Here is a 24,430-nt window from a genome sequence, read left to right as displayed (position 1 = left end):
ATCTTTGAACATCAATTTTGCAAAGCAACTATTTTTAAAGTATGCTGTAAACATGATAGCAGTGGTACAAAGAGCAAGATGAACATACAGAAGTTATGGATAAACTTCAAATATGTTTTAAGTAAAAGAGACCATGTTTGATGGAATTGCCCAATAGAAGTCTGGCCATGCACATATGTGAAGGATGAAATCTCCAAACAGCAGGAGTGAAAATCCAGCCTCTTAACCACTTGAAACCTGTGATAAACACTATTAATTCTGAAAAAAAGGACATCAAAACAGAGGTTAGTTGTGAATGTGAGTTAGCTCTTTTTGGTATGCATAACATGTTACCTGAATAGAAACTGTGAACTTTTTAAGCAGTAGAGAAGAACAAAACATGCAAGCTCATTATTGTTACAAAGTCCTAGAAAACTTATCTTTGCCTTTCCTGTACTCAATTTTATGCTTCTTTCACAAAAATATAGTAGAAAGAAATGTTCTTGGAATGGCAAAAAAATACAAAGTCTTCAGAATATTAAAGCATTTTTATTTATACATAAACCAGGGGCTGAGGTGGTGATTCTGAGTCCTAGCAGTGCTTCTATGAGAGAAGAGGAGGTGCTGTTCACCTGCAGCATCTTATCAGCCTCTTTTGACTCTACAAAGGCTGCTTACACTTGCTGAAGAAGTAACTGGCCCAGCTTGACTCACAGGTTTCCCAGTGCCCACACCTAGAACTGCAAGGACCTTGGCTGATTCACTCATATATTTGTCCCTCCAACCCATCTCAGTCAAAACAATCCATGCTACACAGATTTTAACAAATCTCGTTCTTGGACTAGAAAATCTAGAGAAAAGATCGCATAAGCAGATGACCTGGAAAATTCAAGAGAAAGAAAATGTTCAGCGAGACCAAAGTGTTATGGAATGGTGCAGTAGCAAATTCAGTGATCAATATAGCTCAGATCAATTACTGATAGAGCTGCTGAAGAAACAACACTTGTGAGAAACCTCAAGTAAATTTCTCTCATTGCTAGAAAGAGCAGACCTGTGTCTGTTCTCAATTTAATATGCTGTTTCTGTGAGTATAACAAAGAAAGACAAAAATCATAATGCACCAAATTTCATCAATATCATTTTTGTGGAGCTACAAATGTATCTGTAGTAAAAAGGGAAAAGATAGAAATACACTCAATATTGCATGCTGGTATAAAAATTCCTCATCCATAGACAGAAACATTCAGCACACATTTACACAGAAAGGCAAACCTTCTGATCACCCAGCTCTTGCACTGCCTGTAACTGAGCCTCTAAACTTTCCACTTGAGAAGTTACTGCTTCCTGTGCTTCCTGAAAAGATTTCTGGGTGGTATTTAAGAGCCTCAGTAGCTGTTTGCTCTGATTAGGAGAAAGATCTTCAGCATGTTCAGAAATGAAGAACTGAACATCAAAAGCAGTGGACTCCAGTTGCATTTTTTTACAGCTGAGCTCTGCAGCACTGTTCTGTAAATGAAGTGAAGGGAATTACTAGCAAGAAAAATTGGGAACAAATAAACCACAAGTATGCCTACCATCTCTTCTTAGCCCTTATCCCAAAATGCTTTTGGTATACAATTTAGCCATGGAAAATCAAAACTCAGAATCATACTGCCACATTCAGGTATGACATTAGAACTTGGACATGGTTTGCCTCAGGACAGCTTGTGTCCAATGAATAAAACACGCGATCTTGTACATCTCTATTTCTTTGGCCTCTCATAGATTTTTGAAAACTGACTGACCTTCAACTCTAAAAGATTTATGGCAGGTTAGATGTAACATTTCTAGGTGACATCTGGTCTGAAGATCGAGAAATTTTAAAACATATGCTTGAAATCATTCCTATTCTTAACTCCACAGCAGGAATGTCACCATTTCTAGCAATGTGGCAAATTCTACCAGCAGCTACATACTGTGGAGCCCCTATGACCATACCATTTCTCTGAAACTCCATTTAAGCACATTAAAACAACTAAAATAATTTTTATTGTTAATACATATAGAAGTATATGAACTTTACTAAACATTTTATCTGCTTTGTTTGCCATTAGTCATTTTATGGAGTGTGTAATGAAGAAACCTTTTTATCTTTTCCCATCTTGTGTTCTCACATAGAATTGATTTGGAAGGCAATCAAACTTCAGTTAAATTCTGAACCCAATGCATAAAAATTCAATTTTAATCACTGAAATACTTGTATTATATATTAGATATCTAAAAGGCTCAGATTTATTGCAACAAATGTAAGTAGAACCAATAGCATTCTCAGTAATCCTAACTCTATGAAACTTTATTTGCAAGTGAAAAAGCAAATCAACAAGATTTTATTACTGGCTTATCTAATTGTTGTCTTCTTAAGTAATTACTTCTAGTCCTCTCTTTAGGCCATAGAGATTATTGAGAAGGAATAAAAAACCTAGCTAATAATTAATAATAAGGACCAATATTGAAACATCAACACCTGCCATAAAGAGAACTTACTTTAAGTATCTGTAAACTTTTCTTCATCTCTTCTATATCATTAGTATTCACTGTGAAGTCATTCATGATTTTATTTTTCTCTGTGATCCAGTCTGAAAATCTCTGCAGTTGGTTAAAAAGTTGCTGGTGTAATCCTGCAAGCTTAGACTAGAAAGGGAATTTGTATATTTATTTATGCTTCTGTAGTATACTCACATTTTCTACCATATTAAATTGAATCATAAATGTATCTTTATACTAGGATAAAATAAAGAAAATCCAAATTCCTTTATTTTAGCCCAATTGCCTTGAAGAAAATCAAGGTAAAAACACACACTGCGAAAAACATACCATTTCCAAGTCAACAGCGCAGACTATTTGTTTTGCTCGTTTTGAAGATCTATCACAGACCTCTAAAAATGTTTCCTGCAAAGAGTCATAGCTTATCTTTAGCTCTTTAAGCTTCTCTTCTGGAATATCCCTGTTACAAGACTTTAAGAATTCTTCTGCCAGCTTCATGTCCTTTTTTAAGGTAACTGCAAAGGTAGCCAGTCCTGAGTCAAATGACTACAAAGAGAATACATCAAAAATGCTTTAAGTTACTAGGAAAAATGTTTAAATCTGAATTGCTTTAAATGCATTTTGAATCTCCCTTTTTACACCTAACGGCTATATTTAGCACTCATCACTGAAGTACAAAAAGTACAAAGCATAAAGGACACTTCACTTACCTCTAGCTGTTCCAGTTCAGCTTTTAGTATTTCCAGGCTGCTACTAATAGTCTGCTGTTTATCTAGGTGGTTTTTCATATCTTGAAGCACTGCCAAATGTTCTTGCATTTTCTCTGTTAACTTTAAACATTGCTGTAGTCCATCAAACTGAAAATGAGTTTTAAAAATAAGATTTTCCAAACTGACTTGAAAATAAGCAATAAAATTCTTTGGATTTATTACGATTTATTTTACATTTATAATCTAATTTTTCAACCATTTTTCCAGTTCAATTGTTCTCTCCACCACTTGGAAAGATCCATGCAATTCCACTAACACAGGACACTGAGCACATATTCTTTTACTTACCATGCTAGTGGGGGTGTCTCCCATGACTGCTTCTTCTGTTTTCAAAGCAGGCTCAGTAAAGCCTTTGGACAGGCTTTCTGTCTTCCCATGCTCCTGATCACTTTTCCAAGCAGTGGTTCTGTTATCTGCCAATGTTTTCTCTTCATCGATTTCTGATCCAAGCTCTGATTGTTCTGTTGAGGAGAGAGAATAAAGCCCATCTCCTTTGCCTTTCCCCTCATGCTCTGTGGCAGTACCAGCAACCTGTGAGCTCCTAAGCAAACCATTTATCAGCTCCTCTAACTTGCTTGTACTTTCATCTCCAAGCGAGATTTGAAAAATTTCCAGAAGTTCATTGGTAGCAAGCTTGGGAACAGGAGCTTTCATGTCTGTTTCACTCTTCCTTTCATCTGAATCAGCTGTCTTTTGCTTGCAGGATTCATGCTTCAGAATATCATGAAGAAGATCAGGACTTCTGCAATCAGGCCAAAGCAGTGAAGGAGCATCACTGTCCTTGGGCTCTGCACACAGTGTGGTGACCATTAATGCAGTTCTAACAGCATTGCTTATTTGCTTCAGATTTGACCCACTAGACATTTCACTCTCAAGCTGAGTGCTTCCAACGATTTTAAGTAAATTTTGCATTAAAGTTCTGGTATCAGAGTAACTTAGGGGTTCACATTCCTGCTTGCAGTAAACCTGTCCCATTTTCAATTTCTTTTGTAATATACTCTGTAAGTCTTCCATTGGTGTGTCAGACACATCTGCTGATTGCGAAATACCTTCCTTTACTTGAAAGTCTTCGCAGGGTCCCATTTCTTTTTGCAACGACTCCATGGACATTTGTTTTTTGAAACCATTTCCAAGGGAGGAAGTGTCACTGACCATGACATTTTCTCCCTTTGTGCTTTTCAGCATCTCATGCTTGTTCTGGGCACCATAATTCAACTTAGTCCCCATGCTACTCAGAATTGCAGAAGAAACACCAATGGTATGGATATGACTCCCAGTAGGTTGCACTTCACTTCCATCCCTTAACTCTTTGGTATCCTCAATAGTTCCTAAAGCATCTGGTTTTGTGGAGGTAATTTCACTATCACTGCTGCTTTTGTTTTCTGGAATGTCTTTCAGAACGTTGTCAGTATTTTGAGAGTTAAGCCTCCCTGTTTCTTTAGTTATGCTAATCTCCTTTGGTGTTGCTGTATTAGATGTGGGAAAAGAGTAAGTGTTACATTCACTTGAATGCATTTCTTCCATATTTAGCAGGAAATCCTTTTCATTTCGTATACTTTTTTCCCCTCTTTCCATGTTCTCAAAACAGAATTCAATTTCACTGAGTTCTGAATGGCCACCTTCTTTTATGCATGTTGTATGTTGTTTTAGAGGAGAAATGTTACCACTTCTATTAAATTCATCTGATCTTGCCCCTTGAATGTCAAGAAAACCTTGATCAACATTTACTTTTTCTTTACCTGCAGCAGGAGTTTCTCTAGCAGCTTTAATTACTGCTGCATCAAATATTTCCCCAAGGTTTTCCATCTGAATGGGACTATTACTTAGTTCCATGACTTCACAATCCTCCATAATATTTACTCTATTTTCATTTTCTGTAAGAATTTCAAAACCTCTTTCTATTTGACCATGCTTCCAACTGGTGACTGGATGTGTTGGGTCCCTAAGTGAACTATTATCACTCGCATAAGGGGTATCTGTAAGGAATTTATTGTCCATTTGGGATGAGCTTTCCTTTAGCTGTTCCACATAATTTAATACTTTTTCTTCTGCAAGCAGTGCCTCTCTCTGTCTTTGTCCATGATTTGAATCTAGCATTGGCATGGTATTATTGTCTTTATTCATGCTATCAGTAATGCATTCTGAGAGAAGAAAATTTGTGCAGGTACTTTGATCATCATCAGCTTGCTGTAGGCAGGCTGTCACACTGATGTCAGATTTCACAGTACCATCAAGAAGCTGAGAACCTGGAACCCTAAACTGTGTTTCATTATTCTCCTCACTCTTTGTGGACATCCATTTAGTGCCAAAGGTATTTTCAGACTGGATAGGCTCAGCAGAATCTTGTGGCATGTGTTCACTTTTGACACAAGTCCCATATTCATCTTCTCTTTCCTGCTGTCTGGCTTCTTCACTGGTACATGGAAGACCAACACATCTTTCTTCAGAAACATTTGACATTGATTCACATATTACTGGGGATAGTTTTCCATTTTCATGGTTAGACTGGAATTGCAAACTATATCCTGTCGTGTGGCCTAAAGAATAGCAGTAGTCATCAATACTCTGATTGTTTTCATTGCTCCTTTCTACATCTTCTACAGACATTAACAGCTTGTCTCCTGCACTTACACATTGATTATGTGAATCAAAAATCTCCATTTCATCTTCACTGTCAGAATTAGTGTCAGAGTCATCATAACTATCATAATCCTCCTCGTAATCTTCCCCCTCCTGTGTACCTTCAGATTCCTCCTCACACAGGTCACCTTCTGCTTTCATTTCAACTTCCTCATTCCTGTCTTGTACATCTGCTTCATACATTTTCTGTAAATAGCTCATGCCTCCTTCCTTTGTTCCTTCACTCTCAACAGTAACTGGCAAATCTAGCTCCTTCGCTCCAAAACTCCCTGTTCTTTCCCTTCCCTCAAGGATTTTCTCCATAGTTTTGGCATTTGCAGAAGCTACAGTTATGCTCTCAGGTTGCCCTTTCACATTCACATGAACATTGTCTCCAGCATTAGCTGCAAGTTCTTGAAAAGAGCTGGTCTCTTCTTTTAGGGTTATTCGACCACCTCTCTCCTCCAGAAAACCTAATGGAACTGATCTTCCAGCCAATTCTGGCTCTGGTGTATCATCATCCCCCACCTGCAAGGCATCAAACCCCTCATCACCTTGAGAAGTGTCAGAGGAATCATCATCATCATCATCATCATCATCAATTTGTGGAGTATCATAGACATCACTGTCATCATCATCACCCTGAGGTGTTTCATAGGCATCATCATCATCATCACCATCATCCAACTGAGAGCTGTCCTCTTCAGAGGCCACCTCACCACATCCTTGCTGCAAGCAGCTACTCTCAAGCTGTGGGATGCCATCACCCTCCTCTGTTGAGGAGTCAGAGCTACTGGCACACGGCAGTAACCTGTGGAATACAAGATCACTTTCTTCTTCTGTCAGCCTTTGTGCTGTGCTGTTACTGTGGCCTAGAGGTGGTCCATCATGTGTGACAGCATCACCAATCCATGAAAGCCTATGGTGCATGTCTGTGCTGTCCTCTAGACACAGTTTATTCTGAAAATCAGCACAATCCTCCAGGGATGGCCTTCCATGGATGTAAAGACAGTCCTGTAGAGATGGACCTGCATACTCCTGGAGAAGTTGTACACCATATCTGTTGTCTTCAAACTTTGGTGTGGCACAACATTGACTAACCAATTCTTCTGGAAGTCTATATTCAGTGTCTGCAGTGATGGATAAATCAAGATTACTCTGAAAATTATCTTTCTTGCTGTTATCCAGTACCATTCTGCTACTGTCAGCTTGAAATGTGGGAGGCCCATAGTCCGTGCACTTTTCCAGTTCCCTCCATGTTTCCTTATCTGACAAATCATTCATGCTCAAGGAATTTTGTAATGTTTTATCATTCATGTTTTCATTATCCAGAATGTCTCCCACACAAATCTCTTCTTTTGCTGTTTGTGATAAAAATCTTGTATTTGAGTCATCTGGAAGATATCCTTCAATGTTTCCTGAATTTGTCTGCTGATTGTTATGCTTACAGAGTTCTGTCCACTCAGAAACCTCCAAAAAACCTCTGAGATCATTTCTCATCATGGAATTTTGAGTGCTGCTTACTACATTTCTGAGTTCTGCAGGGGTAGTTAACTGCATCTCCTGTGTATATTCTGATTGCTCAGTACCAAGAATATTGCAAACATCTGGCCTGCACACATGGGGATATTCCTGTGAACATATGTAATTCCCAGAATCATCACATTGATTACATTTCCTGTTATTACCAGAGTTCTCAGCACCTGAAAGATCACCCTGAACACTGTTTGCTGACTTTAGGTGAATTTCTTTTGAACTTACATATTTGTTACTAAACTCTATTTCTGATACACCAGCATTGTACCCAGCACTTTCGCCTTCCAGCAACATATTGACGATTTCTTCCAGTTGTCCATCATATAACAAAAGTCTCTGTCCAGTGTTTGCATCCATATAACTATTTACCATCAGGTAAGACATGAATAGTTTCTTAGCTTCATCTACATTATGACATACAGGGTCTTCTGTGCCAGAAACTTCATGTTCCCCCTCAGAGCCATGAAATATAGATGGCAGAAATTCATAAGTTGATAACCACTTTGCAGCATTTTTACAAAGGGACTTTATTTCTTCTACATTGGGCATTTTATCTGGTAAAGTCACATTGGTCAAAACGGATACAGTATTACTGTCTATAATCCCTGATTCTGCAGCCTTGTCGAGACTGATTATTTCACAAGTTTCTGGAATGTAAAGTGCAGCTATTTTCTTTCTACCATTCAGTATTTTGAACGCCAGCTCATTTGTAACCATATCTTGGTGCAAAGAAGTTGATACGGGGAATATTTCACCAGTGTGAGGCCAAATTAGTCCCACAAAGCCTCTCTGAGCTTCTAATACCAGCAGAGCACTGGTAGCTGATATTAAGTTGCACTGCACAGCTTCATCAACAGTCAAGCGTTGTCCTGAATTTTGACAAAGGATTCCACCGGTCTGAACCTGGCGTGAGAGGATCCCACAGGCCGTGTCCTGATCTATCACCCCTTGTCTCACGGCCTCTTCCACGGTCATTCGTTTCCCTGAGTCGGGGTCAACGATACCTCCAGACACTAACTGAGCACCCAGCAGCCTGAACATTGTTTCCCTGTCAATGAGCCCTTCGTGGGCTGCCCTCAAAACAGTCACCCTCCTTCCACATTTCAGCACAATTCTCCCTTTTTCTTGTGGTTTCACAGGCAGGAGTCTTAACCCTGTTGCTTCATGTACTATGCTTCTATGAACCATCTGTTCAAGGGAAATTTTCTCAGCACAGTTGGGATCTATGAGATCTTTACATGTATCTTGTCTTTCTAGGAGTTTGGAATATAAGGTTGGAGAAATGAGGTTTCTCTGGAAAGCATTCTGCAAAGACAGCTTTTCTCCAGTAGATGGCAAAATCAAATAACCACTTGAAAGCTGATTCTCAAGAATTTTAACAGCCAGATGTTCTGAAATCAGACCTTTCTCTAAAGCTGAAACAACTGGAATATTTGCTAATGATGATTCTGACATAAGCTTCTTTGCGTTACTTAATTCTTGCAGCTGCAACAGAATCTGCTCATCAATTAAGGCATGGGCTTTAGCTTCTTCCAAACCATAACACACTCCTAATTCTGGAGAAATTATTCCAGAAAGAATCAGCTGATTCTCAAGCAATCTAATTCCAGTGTCATAGTCAAGAAAACCTCTTAAAATAGACTGAAAGACTGAAAGGACTTCTCCAGTTGTTTGGTCAATGACACCAGCAATGACTTTATTCACCTAAAAGGGAATATAAAAGAAAAATTATCATCCTTTTTGGATCATATGTTTAAAATATTATTTTGATTTTGAATGCATGATAAGCATAAAAACGTACTTACCAGGCCTGGGGGAATGTTGTGAATGTTAGCAGCTCAAATGCACAAGTGATCTATGTCAGTCATTCAACAGCACACGATGTGATAAAAGATTTAAAACCAACATGCATCTGTGAATTGAAAACCTATATGCTTTGCATACATAAATAGGGTTAGTGAAAGACAATAGAAGAAATGATTGCAGAGAGGGCAAATAGAACATATACCTGAAAGGCACATTTTCATGCTATAAATGTCTGTGAAAGGTTAGAGTATTTGGAAACAGTATGTGATTCAACACAACCATGCTATTCATGTTTACAGCATACAGCATTTCTGTATATACAATCAACAATATGGAATCAGATATTCCAGCACCAAATATTGCATTTAGTTCACATGGAAAGCATGAAGTCAGTTTGGCAACATTACCTGAACTCATTACACAGACTCTGCCTCTGTATGCATATGAGAATACTCTTAAATAGTCCATATTTAAGACTAATACTCATTAACAAATATATTCATAGTGTCTCAGAGAAAATTGTATTATGTCCTCCCATTTTCATACCCAGAAAAAAATTAGGAAAACCTGAAAGTAGATCACTTCTAGGATATTTCTGAGCGATATATGGGAGAGATGAACATGTTATTTTACAGTGTCATTTTTGCAGCAGAAATGCACACTTATCTAGCAGTCAAAGAATGGCTTTTAAGAGAAGAGTTAAGAGATGAATGATTTGCTTATCTTTCTTCATGCAAGGCACACATTATTAAGACTTTTCAGAAGACGTTTGATGAATAGAATGCTCATGTGCACAGGTAAGGTCACATACAGTATTTCATAGCAAATACACAAAACCTTCAGTCAATTAAATATCTAGTCCTTCCACACACTGTTAATTGCAGCTTCTTCTTTTGCTGATCATGTGTCGTTTGAAAACCATGCAAGAAATCTCAAGAGGAACTGAAATCTAAGTTTGAATCTTGTTACCTTTTCTTCCATCTTTTCATCACCCAGATGTGCTTCCTGCAGCTGCTTCAAAGCTTCATTGGATAACAAGCTGTAGCTTTCCTGGAGGGATCTAACTTGCTTTTCCATTTCATGTCTCTCTTCATCTGTCATTCTATCATGGAAAAAGAAAAAAATGGAATGAGGAGATCTCTGGGTAATTTGTAACTTGTTGGGAGTGATCTGCCTACCTTTACTTAAAAATGGGGAACAGGAATTAGTACAAGTAGTCTGGAAAAAATACAGCCTAATTACAAAGATGCTCAAGAAAGCTACAATCTCATTGCAGTTATTCAGGAAAAGAAGCATTTAACTTTTGCATGGGGCTCTGTCTACTGGTTACCAGTCAAGACAGGTAACTATCAAGGAGTCTTGAGATATCTCAGCAATTTAGTAACTTAAATCTGTTTTCAGACACAAATGAAAAAATCTTGTGCTAGATAGTTCAAGTACTCATTTACTACAAATTTGTTAATTATTTTGACTTCAAATGAAATGTTAAATATCTAATATTTTTAAGATGACCAGAGGTATGTATACCTCTGGTATACAAAGTCAACAAAGTCAAATTCTTGAAATCAACAAAATTGCATCAAGCTTCATCAAATGAGAAGATAAAAACCTCCCAAACTGTACACGACATGCAATTAGATCTAAAAGGATGTGATTTCTTTTTAAGCAAACAGTATGTATTTATTCAATTAATTTTACATTATTTGAAAAATAAAAAATGGCATACTTGTCACTGTGCTTAGCTAAAAATGACTGAGTTGTCTGCAGAGCTTCAGCTATTTGTTCTTTCTTGGTTGACATTTCATGAAGGGAAATCTGAAAAATAAATAACCTGTGTTCAAAACTCAATAATGTATAAAAATAAAACAAACAAACAAACCCTTATTTGTATCTGGGACTAATCTCAATAATAAAAGAGCTTGATTTTAAAAAAAATACTGGCAATCAGTAGAGCAATATTATTTATCGGAATTGCATCATTTACTTATGAGTCAGTCATTGTGATATGTCTTTTGATTAAGCAAGCTCTTTTTAGAAAACTAGTGGGCAAAACAAATAGAATATTTCAAAATGTTATTTGATAGAAAATTAACCAATCATTTAAAATCACTTATTGTAATTGGCACACTTTATAGTAGCTTTATAGAGGTTGTGTACAATAGTCATGTTCAAGAAGTTGCTCACCAAAATAAGACATAACAAATTTTTGCAAAAACATAGCAGAAGACCATAAGCCTTCATGAAATTCAAAAACAGAGACAAATGCAATATGAGACACCTGGGAAAAAATGAATTATTAATTAATATTCTCCACACTATCAGTTCTGTGCCCTCCCCAATAAAGGACTTGTTCTGGTAGAGGAACTTGTGGGAATTCAATCTCCTATCTTTCCTGAGAATCTCCCTGCAGTCTCTTCAAAGAAAAGCACTCATAAAGGCAAATTATGAAAAGGGAGTTTTACAAGCTGGAGATGTTTTCAACATAGGTGCTAGGTCTTGAGCAAGGTGCTTGGTCTGGACAAAACCAGTCTCTCCTTGTCTGCATTTACCAAAGGGCCCAAAAAGTCTCCGTTTGCAATCACCACCAGCAAGCCACAATCTCATCACCTGTACTGCTTGCACAGGAACCAAGAGAACCACTGGATGCACTATGCAAGAAGATGAGGTGAGCGGGCTGAAGTAGTAGATGGGGTCACAAAATCCATTTTACTCAGGGAACCAGTGTCACTGTGGCTGCTGTGTGCACCCTGTCACTACTGGCAGCAGCTTTTCTTCCCAGTGAAGAAGAAAAGCTGCTGCCAGTAGCAGTCTTCTTTGGCTACGCTCCACAGCAACCCCAGTTCTCTATGTGAAATGCATTTCAGCTGACATTAGCTATGAAATCACCAGTTTCTTTGTGTTTCTACACAATTTATCAAGGTATCATTGCTATTCAGTGGAGACACGAACACAGGCACCTCTGAAAGGTGCAGCCACCTCACCAGGCCATTTCACAAGGGAAGCAAAGACCCTCAGCAAACACCCATCTCCCAGAGGAAGCCAAGACAGCCAACCCACAGGTTACTCACTGGAGGCTCAGGCTGGACAGAGGGAGATGGCAATGGCAACCACAGTTGCTGTGGTAAGCTAAGATGTCCTTACTAAGGAGTTGAGAGCTAGCCCAGTACTGATAAAGGTTTGCAGTGTAGTCATTAACAAGGGCAGCATTGAATGCTTTTGCAAATTATGATTTTAGCTACTAGCAATTTACCAATTAATATGTTCAAATCAGTGCAAGCTCACTTCCTCCTGTAGATATAAGGACAAACTCAGAGCTAGCACTGGTCCTCTCTGAACAAGCTACATGTTGGAACAGTGCTCATCAGGACTGCCAACCTTCCCAACAGCAAGCTGGACTTATGCACATGCTGGTCCAGTGGCTCTGGCACCAGAAAGCATCACCAAAATAAAACCATAGGAAGAGGATGCCAAGAGGGCAAAAATCATGTTTGCATGATGACACATCCAGCAGTGTACTGAGGGATGTGGACAAGACACTGCTCTGTCCCTCTGCTGCTCAGTGTGCAGGTAAGCCTTCACCTACTGAAACCTTTCTAGGTGTAACTAAGCTATTTCATGGGGCAAGCCCAGCAGAGAAGGTCCTAGAAATGACATGAAACTTCACAGATGGAAATTTATGGTCTGAGTTAGAACTGCACGCAGTGACAATGTCGTGTTAAATACAAAGGCATCAAGTTGGGCCACTCCAATAGCATCTGGACTAGTGTGATAACAGAGAGGACATCTGCTGGGCTTCCTAGGACAGCAGTTTTGACTGTCTCTTAAGAAGACCCCTCAGATAAACTTTTCAAACACAAATAAATAGAAACTTGGCCCTCAGGCCCCTCCTACCAACTTTCTCCTTCCTGGTGCCCAAAATGCCATCCTGACAGGATGCACTCTCCCTCTACAAAGGCTGACATATGGTATGCAGGGTCCAGTTTCTCTAAACTGATATTTTGCAGTGTCAGAATGTGTCATACACGAGGTCTGGAAAAAGCAGTGGGAGTTTCTTCCTGAGTAACATGCTTGTGTCCCTAAACATTGATGTTTATTTACCCAACTCTCTACTCACAACCAAGTGTGAAATCACGTCCTGAGTGAAATGTGGATGGTGATTTGTAGGGGGAAAAATGTATTTATGGATTTTTTTGGCCTTTTAATCCATGCAAAAACCCAAAAAGAGGAAGTGGTGCTTTATTCAGAAGAGATGTGTACCTGCTGCTTAGGTAAATCTGTCTTTTCAGCCTTTTCTCCTTCTTCTTTGCTGAGTGTCTTGCTGAGGTTTGACACCCATTTCAGTAAATCCCCAGCTTTCTCAACATGTTCCTTCTTTTCCTCTTCCACTGATTTCTGATGAGTGCCATGAATTGTAAAGAAACATGTAAATGTAAATTGTTGAAATATGTAACATTAATGTCTGTAGAAACACAATTCTATCACAATGCCATTATTATCACCACATAAACATAAAATTATTTCTTTTTTATTTACCACCACATGCATTACTATGACACTTTGATGTAGGAACAAAAATGGCACATAATTATAAACAATAATAAAAGAATACCTCAATTGATTTTTAATTATGATAAATGTGCTTATTCATACACACATGCAATCATTATAAAATGATTGATAGCAAGAAAAAGGATAGTTTCCCAGCCATTACTCAGCAGATAAAATCTCAAAAGCATTTGCATATAAAGTATCTTTGAATTGCTGCCTTTGCATTACCCTCAGGTAAGGATATGTACAACCAGTATGGCATAACAGTATTTTGCACATTATGCACATGAATTACCAAATTACAATTAGGAAGAATACATTGCTTTTATGTCTACAGAAACAATAAAACATAAAAGTAAAATACTGAGACATTAAATCTTTTTCTGCACAGGAAAACATTCTCCCTTTCATATAAGTACAATCTGTTAGGTCGACACTTATCAATACTGAGAAAACACAGTCAAGCCCTTCCATGTACCATAAGTACAAATTAAAACATTTTATTTCAATGAATTTTTTAAAAATTTGATATGTAATTGTAATTCATTTACCTATTAGAGCAGAAGACAATTCTAAGAAAAAAAATAACATGAAATTAGAGAAAAACTCAGGACAGGAAACACAACTTTCTGGTGTAAGCAGCCCCTTAAAATTAATGAAATACTATCGTGAGAAAAAGTACTGATGCATGTGTTCTTACTACACTGCAGGTTTAATTCCTGTACATATTATTGCCACTCTTGTAAAACAAATGGTATCTGCAGACTCGTAATTTTAATTTAAGTAACAAGTCACATTAAATACTGCACTGTGTTCACTCACAAAATGGTCAATCCCTCTCAACCTTATTGTAAGAATATGAGTATTGTCTCACCTAAATCTACCCACTTTGAACTAATACTAACTTCATCAACTTCAGTATAGTTTCTCATTTACACTACCTGCATGCAAAGTAATGACAGACAAGGCCTTCAGGTAAAGACTGAACACATAGATTGCATTTTGAAATTATGAATCTGCCTATCTATACATTTCAGTTTTGCAATAAGTAATATCTAATTCCAGTTTCAGTGGTTTATGCTAATTAGTTGTTCATAACAATTAGTTTTACAGCAACTAATTATTGCTAGAAAACACCACTTATGATTTTCCATAAAAAGCCATCACAGATATTTTCCTTAACTTTAACAGGTTTTAAAGCAGAGCCCAAAAGAAGTATTAATATCTTTTGTCCACTATGAATTATAGTAAAGACTGGAAATTCCTGTTTTCATGGGCTGAGCTGCTTCTAACAACCGCAGCCCAGTGTGGCAATCAAAAACAGCTCTATCTAAAGCTTCTTTGTAGGTTATCTTCTTCTTAGTTTTGGGGCATGTTAAAACTTTACCGTGAAACTTTTCATCCTTCATCTTTGTAGCTGTGACAGCATCAATGATACCACTCTTAATCGCATCTTCCATTGTGAGTCTGGAATGAGACTTTGGATCTATCAAGCCACCAGTCAAGTACTGGTACTCCAGGCAGCGCATGCCCATGTCTTTGTCTATGGCACTTAAATGCACGGCCTCAACAGCTGACATAACAGTGTTCCTTACAGGATGAATGATCCCAGTAAAGATCAGCTCACACTGCTGGATTTGCTTGGCACAGCCATCATCAATTAACTCCCTTTGCAAAGCCTCTGAAACACTGTACTTTTTCCCTGTGAACGGGTCAATTACACCTCCTGTACTAACCTGAGCTTCAAGACATCGGAGGGCAGTAACTCTGTCCACCAAATTTTTGCGTGAGGCTTTCAAGACTGGAATTCTTTCATTGGTTTCAGAAAGCCAGAACCCCGCAATAGGACTGTTTATATCTTTATTTGGCTGTGAACTGCTAACCAAGATATCACCAAACTCATTAACTGCGATGAGGCCCTCCTTATATTTGCTGACTAACGCTCTGTCAATTCTACCCTGATTTAAGGTCTCCTCAATATTAAACTGTACACCCGTTTTAAGATCTGTAAGCAAAAGAAAAGAATTTCCATCAGAGTCAAAACACGTAGACTCCTTCCAATCAAATTCCTGTTTCGAAAGCTCAAGATATGTAGCTTTATCAATATAATTTTTTTGATAAGCCTCATATGAAGTCATTTCACTTCCTGTGTCAACATTTATTACAGAAGTTTTATGACTTTTCTCTGCTGATGGGCTGCTTATTTTCCTTTCACCAACTGGAAGCAGAAAGCATTTACTGCTTACACTGAACAAACACATTTTCAGCAAATCACAGTAGTACATAGCTTTCCTGTTATTTGGATTGTGGAAACATTTTGCATTACTTGAAGGCTCATGCAAAAATTTTAAAATTGTGTTATTAAGCAAGCCAAGCTGCACAGCAGCTTCTGGAGGTACACGAACACTTCTTACAGGATCAATAACCCCCCCACATGCAATTTGGGCCTCAAGGATATTTTTACCTTTTTGTCTTTCTAAAAGTTGAGCTTCCACAGCCTGAAATACAGACAGCACTTTGCCAGAACAGCAATAACCTAGAACAGCTTTCTCTGCCTCAAGCAGTCTACTCTTGAATTCACTATCTGCAAGGCCTTTAACAACTGAATCATCAACAGAGAATTTCTGACCTGTTGTGGGATCAATAATGAAACCAGTAGCTGCTTGGGCCTCTAAAAATGCTAAGGCCAGTGCTTTTCCTATTATTTTTTTCTTTGCTGCCAAAGCAAAAGAGAGTATCTCTTTGCTGGATTCAAGGTACAGCCCAGCTATAGCTGTAGGTTTAGTTAAAAATTTTTCAAGACTTTTCTGAACCTCACCAACAGTTTTCTGCCCTGCAATGAGCTGCTCAACAGTGAGCCTGTCTAAAAGTTTAACTTCAGTCAACTGCCTGGCAGTTACATCATGTCGGAGACCTTGAAATTTAATAGCATCATATTCCTCTGTAAAACATTCCAGCTGAGTAGCATCATCAACAGTCCTCAAAACCTCTTCTCCTAAGAAAGAGCTCATCTTTGCAAAGTCTTCTTTCCTAAACCCTTCTGAAGTTTTGTATCCCTGAAACATTCTCTCTTCATTACCAAAAGTCTTGTCATTTTCTTGGTTTAATGTTGTGACTTCAACATGCATGTCATAGTGCTTGTTCTTCACTATCTGTAAATAGGAAGTTTTTGACACAGTGAGAAATACAACTGCAGACTATGCTGTACACATAATTCACTCCTAAATCCACCACCAGAGAAACCAAAGGAAGAACTTGAATGCAAGTCAGAAAGGAGAACCACTACTAGGATTGGCAAGCAGAGATATATAAATAGCTTGAGTTTTGAAGTGCATTTGCCATTTCAAATATTTATTCAATAACAGGAATATGACTAGACTAAACATCATTAACTGTTTTTTGTAACTATATGAGCTTACTGCTGTTAATCAAAACTTACTTTGACCAATAACGATACAACAGTGTATGTGAATTTATTTTCAATACAGATTTTTAAAATAATCTTTCTTAGACATTAACAAACCTGGTAGTAAGATCTAATATAAAGCTTTTTGTGTTAAGTAAGACAGAAGGGGTTCCCTTCACCAAGACATGAACATAAGAAATACTAAACAGTATAGTAATAAAGCATAACCAAAACCAGCCAACCAAATGGACTAGTAAAAGGCACCGTTAGGAAGGCAAACCCTCACAAAATGTAGTGTGTACCTCCAAGGGATGCAGTTTTACCAATCCTAATTCATGTTTTGAGTCTTCTCCATGTCTAATGGTTTGTCTGGAACTGTGTAGGTTCCTGTTCCTCAATGTGTCCCTTTCAGATGTTCCAGAGATTTGGCTTGCTTTATCAAAAGTTATCTGGAACTGTGTACTCGTCTGTGAAACAAACTCCGTAAAAGACTGGGAACTTGAATCTTCTAATGATTGGTTTATGCTTGACATCTGAAACTGCACCTCTCTTGGCATTGTGTCATCAGCACTCACATACAATGTATTTTCTTCTATTTGATCAGATTTAAAACCTGATCTTTCCTTTTTCTGCCTTAACAAAGGCGAGGTACGTGGAGGAAGCTGTTCAAATTCTTTAGCTGCAGTCTCACTCAGGAAATTGAAATCATTTCCTCTTCTCTCACAGCTCAATTTAAATCCAGAATCTTGGAGATCATTATTTTGCTGAACTTCATTCTGAAATGAAAGAAATCTATGTTCGCTCTCCCTGACCTGCAGATCCATCTTCTGTTTCAAGCTCTCAACCATGCGCTTCTGCACTTCCAATTCTTCCTCGAGTTTCCTGCACTTCTGGTGATAGTCCATCTCAGCCTGCTTCCCTTGCTGTAGTTGTTCGTGACATTTTTTGAGCCTTTCTTGCAGATCTTCCATTTGCCTCTTGTACAACATGATGTTTTCCTCAGCCATATGCTTTTCTTGCTGAAGAGCAACACATTCGAGTTTTATACCAGATATGTCCTTTTCTGTCATGCTATGGGATTCCAGTAATTTTTCAACTTTTTTCCTAAATTCCTCTGCAGAGTGTTTAAACTTAATGGATTCTTCCTGAAATAGAATCATCTTCTTGCGTGCCATCTGTTCATCCAGAGTCTTCTGATGGAGTTCGTCCTGCAATTTTTTTAATTTGCTACTTAGTTCTTGTATATGAGCTTGTTGTAGTGCCATCTTCTGCTCACTCATTCTCTTTTCCACAGTTAGAGCATTCATCTGAGCATTTAAATTTTTAACCTCCCGGTCAATGCTAAGGGCGGACGCATTTTGTTTATCACATTTTTGTTTATAGTCACTAGCTAAGTCTTTTGTTTTTGCAAGATCAACTTCTAGGCTTTTGATTTTACATATGAATTCTTGCTCAATTATTGTTTGCTTGTGCAATTGTTCATTTGTTGTATGCAATTGTTCTTTGAAACCATCTGCTAGGGCTTTCAAAGCATCATTTTTCCTCTGAATATTTTCTTTTTCCAAAGCCATCTTCTCTGATTCAGACTGAATTTGCTTCATCAGTAGTTTTGTTTCAGTATTCCATTTATTAAGGTCTTCTATCTGTCTTTTCAATGTTTCTGACACCTGATTGCTTTTGGTTAATTCATTCTTCAGCATCTGAATTTCATGCTGGTTTTCTTTCTCTACTTTAGTTTTTTGAATCAATTCTTCTTTAATTTTCCTATATTGGTCTTGAAGATTATTTGCTTCTCCTTTACATGACTGTGTTCTATGTTCAGCTGCCAGCTTCTCTTTTTGAAGAGAACTGATTTGTGAATTTAAATGTTTGATAGTTATTTCAGTTTTTGTCTGTGATCTGGTTAATTCCTCTATTTCTCTTTTTAGCTGTGTCTTTTCTTGCTGAACAGACTTCAGGTCCTCCTGATAGTTCATCTTAAGTTTTTTAAGTTCCATATTTTCTTGCATGACCTCTTCAGCTTTACCTGTGGTTCTCTGTAGTTGCCTGTCCAGTTCTTTCAACTGTTGCAAATATCCCTGCTCTACCTGGTCTTTTTCCTCCAACTTAGTTTTTAGATATTTAAGTTCACTGTTGACTTTATCTAGTTTTTCTTTTAATAAACGAGACTTTTCTTCTGTCGATGATTTTTGAAGTTCAATTTCATTCAGTTCATATTTCAGGTCTTTAATAGTTTTATCGGCTTTTTTGTTAGCAAGGGTCAACTCATCTATCTTTTGTTTAAGCTCTTCTACTTTTTTGGCTTCTAGTTTCTTTTGGAAGCTCGTAATTTCAGAATCAATCCTACATTGGTTGCCTGGCCCAGCTGTGAAAGTTGGCAGGGAAGTTTCTCTAGTCACAGAGTATGTGCCTTCAACAATCTTCCTTCTGGATTCAGTTGTTTCTCTTTCTTGCAGTTTTATTTCAGATAGGTTCCCTTTAAAGTCAAGATCTTGTTCCATTTGCTTGATGAGCTTCATAAGTTTCTCTTCCCCATCTGTTTTTTTCTTCAGTTCCTGCATCAAGGTTTTTTTTTGTTTCTCTAAATCATGAAGATTAGTATCTTTTCTTCTTAGAAGGTCTTCAAGGTTTCTTCTGGTAAAGGTGCTTTCTTCTATTTGATTTCGAAAAGCACGGAGGTTTTCTTCCAGTATACTCCTTTGTGTCTCTGCCTGAAAAATGAACTGCCTAACACACTCCAACTCCTGCTCTGCATCTGCTTTCTCTCTCTCAATGCTTTCTAGATCTATACGACACTGCTTTGCCTCTTGCTCAGCCTTGGTCTTCTGAAGACAGATCTCTTCCATCTCCTTCTGCTGCTTCTTCCGCTCTTTTTCTGCAGCTTCTCTCACTTTAGGGAGCTCCTGTTCCACTTGGCTTTTTTGTTTCTTCATATTCTCCAACATCTCCTCAAGTGTTTTTACCTTTCCCATGAGTTTTTTATTCTCATCAGCTGTGCTATTTTGCTGTGCCATTAGATCTGAATACGCCTGACGTGCGGATGCTTCCTTACTCCTTAAAATCTGTAAAAGAATAAGATAAGTTGGAATGCACTTTTGTAATACAGCGTATGGAATGTATTAGGCCCTTAGAAAAGCAGAAGGGAAAATACTTACTCATGCATGCATGGTATGTCCAGAAAGCAGGATGAGCAGTTCCCACCACCATCACCTTCTCTTGAAGGCTTCAGGAAGTTACCATTAGCTAAATATGAAACCCTTGGCAAAGACATCCACAAAGCGAAGAAATCCTGCAGCCTCTCACTTCAGTCAGATGCCTCTTAGCAGAAAGCAGCACCAAACAGCTCACTTTGGCTGTCTCTCCAAACAAATAGGCAGAGCAAACAATGACCTGAATACAGTGTGCAAGAATTCCCAAAGAGAAAGTGGCCTACCATTTCTCAATCAGTTCAGCAGGGTCTGGAAAAAGGATTTAAGCTTGCAAGCAGAAATGACACAAGAGAAGTTTGGAAATCCCCTCCAAGAAAAGAAACAGTATCTTAGAGCCAAGATGCAGCAGGTCCATAAATACCCAAACCCCCACACATCAGTGCTCCACAGTGTGCTCCCCAGCCCCAGTGCCCCCACTGACCCAGCTGCTCTGCAGTGCAGACACACAGCTGCAAACAGGGTCATTAGGAAAATCCCAGTGAAAACCAGCTGGCTGGTGGTCTCCATATATTGGCAGATCCAGAGCAAGTCCTTTGAGCAAGGAGTGTAATCACCAGTGATCATATGGTTGAAACCATACATACCTTGTCTTCATTAGCACTGCTGCGGTGCTAAGTTACCAAATGTGAGCTAACATGAAGTAAGAACACACCTATATTCCTATGATCATACAAACAGGGCATGAAGGGTAACGACAGCAAGGTTTTCAAACAAACAAACCATTGGGTTACTTCAAATTTACCAGATTTACTTGATTTTTTGTATGATATCTGAGACCTTTCTTAAAAGGCTAATGCAAAGGCAGCTTCTCCAGTTTCTCTCCATATTTCCCTGTATTATAATTTTGAACAGCCCCCAATACAAACAAAGTATGTAAATTGATTTGTTATCAGATCTTTTATACTCACATAAACACAAAATATAATGTATTATGCTTGAAAAAGAAGACCTAAAAATATAGTACAGTAACTGCATCTTCTTAGATTTCATTTTTCTAGTCAACATGCTGAGCATCAGTTGGGTGGAGAAAAGGATGGCAAATATTAACATCAAATAAACAAAAATATTAATTCTTAAGAACTTAAAAATCTTAAGCACCTCAAAATGTGCAGTAATTGATACATGATTAGCATATTCATTGTTTAAATTATGCTCAGTCAATCTTAAATCACTTGACCTTGACATATTTTGTGATTCAAATGCTGATTTGCATTGATTTAGAATCATTCTTAGATTAACTCTTTCATTTGCATTGCTTAAAAACTCTGGTACCTTAACAACAGTGGTGCTCCTTTTCTCTTCATTATGTTTCTCTTTCTTTTTTTCCTTTTCTTGTTTTTCAAATGAGGCTTTTATGCCTACTTTTTCACTGAATATTTTCTGGAGTTCAGTGGTTTTTGCAGGGATCTTTGTGCTATCACCCTCATCTCTACTGTCTGCTTCTGAAACTATCCATAGATCTTTGCATTTCTGACCCTGTTCTAGCCTGTCTTCTCCACTCTGCTTCCTCCCACTTCTATTTATGCTGTCCAAACCATAAGTGTTACCCTGTGGCATTTTCTTCACACTTACTTTTTCATAGTGACTTAAAAGCTTTTTTGTTAGTTCATGTTCCAATAATGGAAAATAATCCTCTCCTCCAGAAAAAATTCCTGAGAGACCTAAATTTTCATTTAAATCACCAGCACTTCCTAACAATTCTGTACCTAAATGCTGATCATTCTGCAGTGGTGACACTTGAAAATCTAATGGATAAGATTCAGAGACTTTTGCTGCACAGTCACTCTCTGAAATATTTCCTGAAGAAAGAGCCAAAATTTCTTGCTCTTTATTCTTAGCTTTATTTGAATTTAAATTTGATTTTTCTAGGATTTCATTTTCTACTAGGACGTAATCTTTATTCAGAGGTGCTTCCTCCAGTTTGTGAATATTCCTTTCAACACTACAATAAACACCTGGATTACTTATAGATTGCAAATTTAACTTAGCATTCTCACTTCCATTGTGCACTGCCAGCTCTCTGGAAGAGGATGCAACTTTCTCTAAAGATGTTGCATCTGTTGCAGGTGAACGAGAACCACCTTTTTCATCACACACTTGAAACTCTGTGTCTTCAGAGTTTAAAGTATTATGGCTTTTGCTTTCTGTAAAGCACTGCTCTTTATGCTGACACTGAAAATGAGTTCTCTGTGAAAAATGTTGCTGTTTGTACGGGCTGATACCCAGGGCCTGCTCTGCAGTTTTTGGAGTTACTTCAGCTTTCTTTGTTGTTAGGTCAAAATCAGTTTCTGATTGCATCTCACATTCTTCCTTTGTTGAAACATCACTCCCTGCCCTTCTTGAATTTTTTTTTCCTTTGGTTTTGTGTATCATTTCCACTTTAGGCAACTTCTTTGATTTCCCCTCTGTTTTCTGTCTCTCTTCATTAGCAATTTGCTCCTTTAACATTTCACCAGGATCATTTTTCACACTCACACAGATTTCAGTTGAAATGAAACAATCTTTTCTGCCATTTTTTTCTTCTTTAGTTTGATTCCCAAAACCCATTAAACTCTCCTGCTCTGTATGTAGCTTACTGTCTCTGTTGCCACTAATGCTGCTTTCTTGACCAGTGACATTAAAAAGTTGCTTAAATGTTCCATCAGTTTTGAGTTTATCATATCTGTCTACATTTAAGTTTCTTCTGTTCATTTCCAGTTTATTTTCTGGGTATTCAGGTTTACTGGAAGCGGTCTGGTTTTGCAAATATCCCACATCCATCATGCTTTCATTAGGTTTCTTTTCTTCTCTCAATTCAAGATCTTCATTACATCCCAAAGGTTGAAAGCCTTCAGCTGACTTCACAGGTTGCTGGAGTTGATTCTCTCCTGGTAAACTCTGAGCATGACAGCACATGGATTAAACTGTGATATGATGGAAAGTTTATTATTTTTACCCTTATTCTCTGTTTTCTTAATGCCATTACTGAGAGTTAGAAAGAAGGACTGGCATAAAAGAAAATCTTGGAAGAATCACAGACTTCAGCGGTCTGTGAAGAATTTTTCTTCCCAGAAGAAAAATACCCTCATTCCTCTTTCAAACATGATTATTCTTTTTCTGGTTTGCTACCTTAATTAAAGAGAAAAAAACTCCATTATATTATTTTGAGACTGGAAACCTGCTTAGGTTATCTTCAAAGAAGCTACCAAAAATTTAGAAGGCTAACAGAGGAGGAAGGAAGATGGGGGATACTTGATTTCAAAAAAAAAAGCAGCCCTGCAGACACAGAGCAGACAAATTGTAAACATTTTGGAAGATTCCACTTGTTCTTGAAGAACATGAAGTTTATTGACATTCACAGATTTCCTGATCCTTGTTATTTGACTGACTTTTTATCCTTGATGCTATTATCATTACTAGTCATACTAAATCCTCAGTTATAATGGCTACTTATCAATAAATATTATGTATTTCCATCAGTTTGCTCCACCACTTGATGATGCCCAAAGACACATGCTGTTTTTAGTGTTGGTTCACAGGTATTCCATATCAAGAAAAGCCAATAAAGACAAAATCAGCACCAGATTTATATAACATTCATTTAGGAACTGTTTTTTTTTCCTTTAACAATAACAATAAAATTTATACCCATATGGTAGTATTCTCCAAATTTATCCAATTTATTAAAAAAATGTAGTCCTTAAGAATTACTAAAAATTTTCTTTTTCTGAGAGACAGTTTTCAAAAGAAAGTGAAAAATTTAGAGTGTTAGTTTTTATTTTCTCTCTCAATTATTTGGAAGGTTTACTCTGCAGCAAACATATATTTGAAAAATTCATCTGCCTAATGTCAATAACGTACTCTTGCTAGTAAGATCCAACACTAAGCATAAATAAAATGCTATCTGACCCCAAGGAATCAATACAGTAGAAAGGCAGGAGGAAAAACAAATCCTGAACAGATCAAACTAACTTCATAAATTAATTAAGAAGGTATCTCATTTCCCTGTTGGAAGAACTTGTCAGTTAAGTGGACTAATCCATACTATGGAATAT

At 37.6% G+C, this 24,430-nt stretch overlaps 1 protein-coding gene across 13 annotated transcripts in view; it reads right to left on the bottom strand.

Annotated features, from left to right (window-relative positions):
* DST (dystonin) overlaps nucleotides 1-24,430 on the bottom strand; it is a 289,433-nt gene that overhangs the window by 102,225 nt on the left and 162,778 nt on the right. For 7 of the 13 annotated variants that reach the window (XM_063150658.1, XM_063150659.1, XM_063150660.1 and 4 more), the window contains 3 exons: nucleotides 13,491-13,625; nucleotides 10,960-11,048; nucleotides 10,203-10,335 (listed from right to left, as the gene is read on the bottom strand). In XM_063150658.1, coding sequence (XP_063006728.1) covers nucleotides 10,203-10,335; nucleotides 10,960-11,048; nucleotides 13,491-13,625 — 357 coding nt within the window. Of the gene's footprint in view, nucleotides 1-1,251; nucleotides 1,486-2,502; nucleotides 2,650-2,832; nucleotides 3,049-3,212; nucleotides 3,360-3,560; nucleotides 9,132-10,202; nucleotides 10,336-10,959; nucleotides 11,049-13,490; nucleotides 13,626-13,742; nucleotides 16,934-17,489; nucleotides 20,250-21,668; nucleotides 23,274-24,430 lie in introns of those variants that run through there. The other 6 variants (XM_063150657.1, XM_063150667.1, XM_063150668.1 and 3 more) reach the window with 3 other exon arrangements.

This window comes from Melospiza melodia, chromosome 3, assembly GCF_035770615.1.
Source record: "Melospiza melodia melodia isolate bMelMel2 chromosome 3, bMelMel2.pri, whole genome shotgun sequence".
Classification (NCBI taxonomy): Eukaryota; Metazoa; Chordata; class Aves; order Passeriformes; family Passerellidae; genus Melospiza; species Melospiza melodia.
Note: the sequence above shows the minus strand (reverse complement) of the source record. Positions and strands in the feature narration are given on the sequence as shown.